We start from the raw sequence: 1,638 nt of genomic DNA on the forward strand, positions 1-1,638 counted from the left end.
ACCAGTATCAGTGCATCCCTATTTTATTTCTTATATATATATATATATACACACACACTTTAGCCCTGAGGAAGGGGGACTGTCAGCTCCTGAAACGCGTCACCTGTAACTTTCACTTTGGCACATAAAAATCACCTGGACCTATGAAACACAGTTGGTGCTCTCACGTCACTGACCTCTTTTTGCATCTCTACTCTGGTGACCTCTTCCGGGTTCCCCTGTATACATAGAGCTGCCCTCTCCTTCACCATAGTGACCAGGGCTCCACCCACCCTTCAATCTCTGGGATGCAGTGTGTCACAGGACAGGAAGTGAGGGGGGGTCTCTCTTCTGGGGACACACTTTTCAGGGGAATAATGTAGCAGCACTGATGATGAATCCTCCATCCCCGCCCCGTATACCAATGTTGGGTTAGTATGCAGTCAGTCTAGTCCTCTGGCCCGCCGTAGTCCATTGCAAATTCAAAGTCTTTGTAGGACACTAAACCATCGGAGTCCCGATCCACTTCCCTGGGGGAGAGAACACAGAGTGATAGATTATTGTTTGATGGACTACAAGTCTCAGCATATCCTGCATAACATTTATATTGTGTTTGGAAGGTTACGGTTTAGGACATTGTATTGGATGCAGTGGCGTCACAAGGGGGGTGCGGCCCACACCCGGCTGACACCATTGGAGGGGTGACACACAAATGACGGACAGTTATTTTGGTGTCACCCCCCGACAGTGTCAGGAAAGAGGAGTGGACCTGGCGGCTAACCTCACCCCAGCCGGGTGAACGTCCCCTCCTCTCTCTGCCAGCATCCATCACCAAGATGGCCGCCAGCAGGCGTCAATAAGATGACCGCGCACATGTGATGACATCACGGCGGGGTGTCACCCGGCCTCGGGACGCCCCTGATTGGATGGTGGAGATTTGGGTGCATTTATTTTGAGCTCGTTATTAGAAGAATGAATATTATCATTATTTAGGATTTCAATGGAGCCAACACAGCGCTGGACACTACATGGCCAAAATAATGTGAACCCCTTCAAAAGACTTGCACCTAGCCTTGTGGTGACAGTTTGGGGAAGGCCAGCAAGACTCTCTGCATATGGCTGTTGTACCGGCCAAAAGATTTGTATTGCTGCCCATCCAGTCCTGAGACTTACACAAACCCGCTACACAGTACAGCCCTGTCTGGGAGGGCAGGAGACCAGATTTCGCTGATGCAGTAAAGTGACACTTACAGGCAACTGGACATTGAAAGGTGATGCAGAAGACAGATGAGCTCATCTCTCTGCCACTCTACTCTCTCCTCCTATCAGCAACTGCTTGTGAGCACTGCAGCACAATTGATTGGCCCCTTGTGCTGCTTTTCTGCTGTACCAGGGGGTGCGGGATTCCTATCGCCCGACGCCCAGGACATGCAGTTCCGGGCACCAGGTAGGTGTTTTTTTTCCTCTACATTGAGCCCTGCTGTGGACAAGGAGGCTAAATGTAGAACGGGGGAGCCGGCGCTTGTTTTGTACAGACGCCTAGATCACTTGTAGCAGCCTCCTTGTCCCCCTTCCCGCCGCACTTCTGGGGGACCCGGGACCACTATAAAGTCCGTTCTACTCTGTGTGATTAGTGGGACAGGAGCGCTATTACTGGGG

The 1,638-nt window shown here is 51.2% G+C and overlaps 1 protein-coding gene across 1 annotated transcript in view; it reads right to left on the minus strand.

Moving 5' to 3' along the window:
• Nucleotides 1–382: 382 nt before the first annotated feature.
• Nucleotides 383–1,638, minus strand: part of EFCAB11 (EF-hand calcium binding domain 11) — a 21,868-nt gene continuing 20,612 nt past the window's right edge. The window contains exon 5 of the mRNA XM_018571067.1: nucleotides 383–509. Within this exon, the coding sequence (XP_018426569.1) occupies nucleotides 481–509 (29 nt within the window). The 3' untranslated portion in view covers nucleotides 383–480. The remainder of the gene's footprint in view (nucleotides 510–1,638) is intronic.

The sequence above is a fragment of the Nanorana parkeri genome, unplaced genomic scaffold (assembly GCF_000935625.1).
Source record: "Nanorana parkeri isolate BGI_ZX_2015 unplaced genomic scaffold, ASM93562v1 scaffold1664, whole genome shotgun sequence".
Lineage (NCBI taxonomy): Eukaryota > Metazoa > Chordata > Amphibia > Anura > Dicroglossidae > Nanorana > Nanorana parkeri.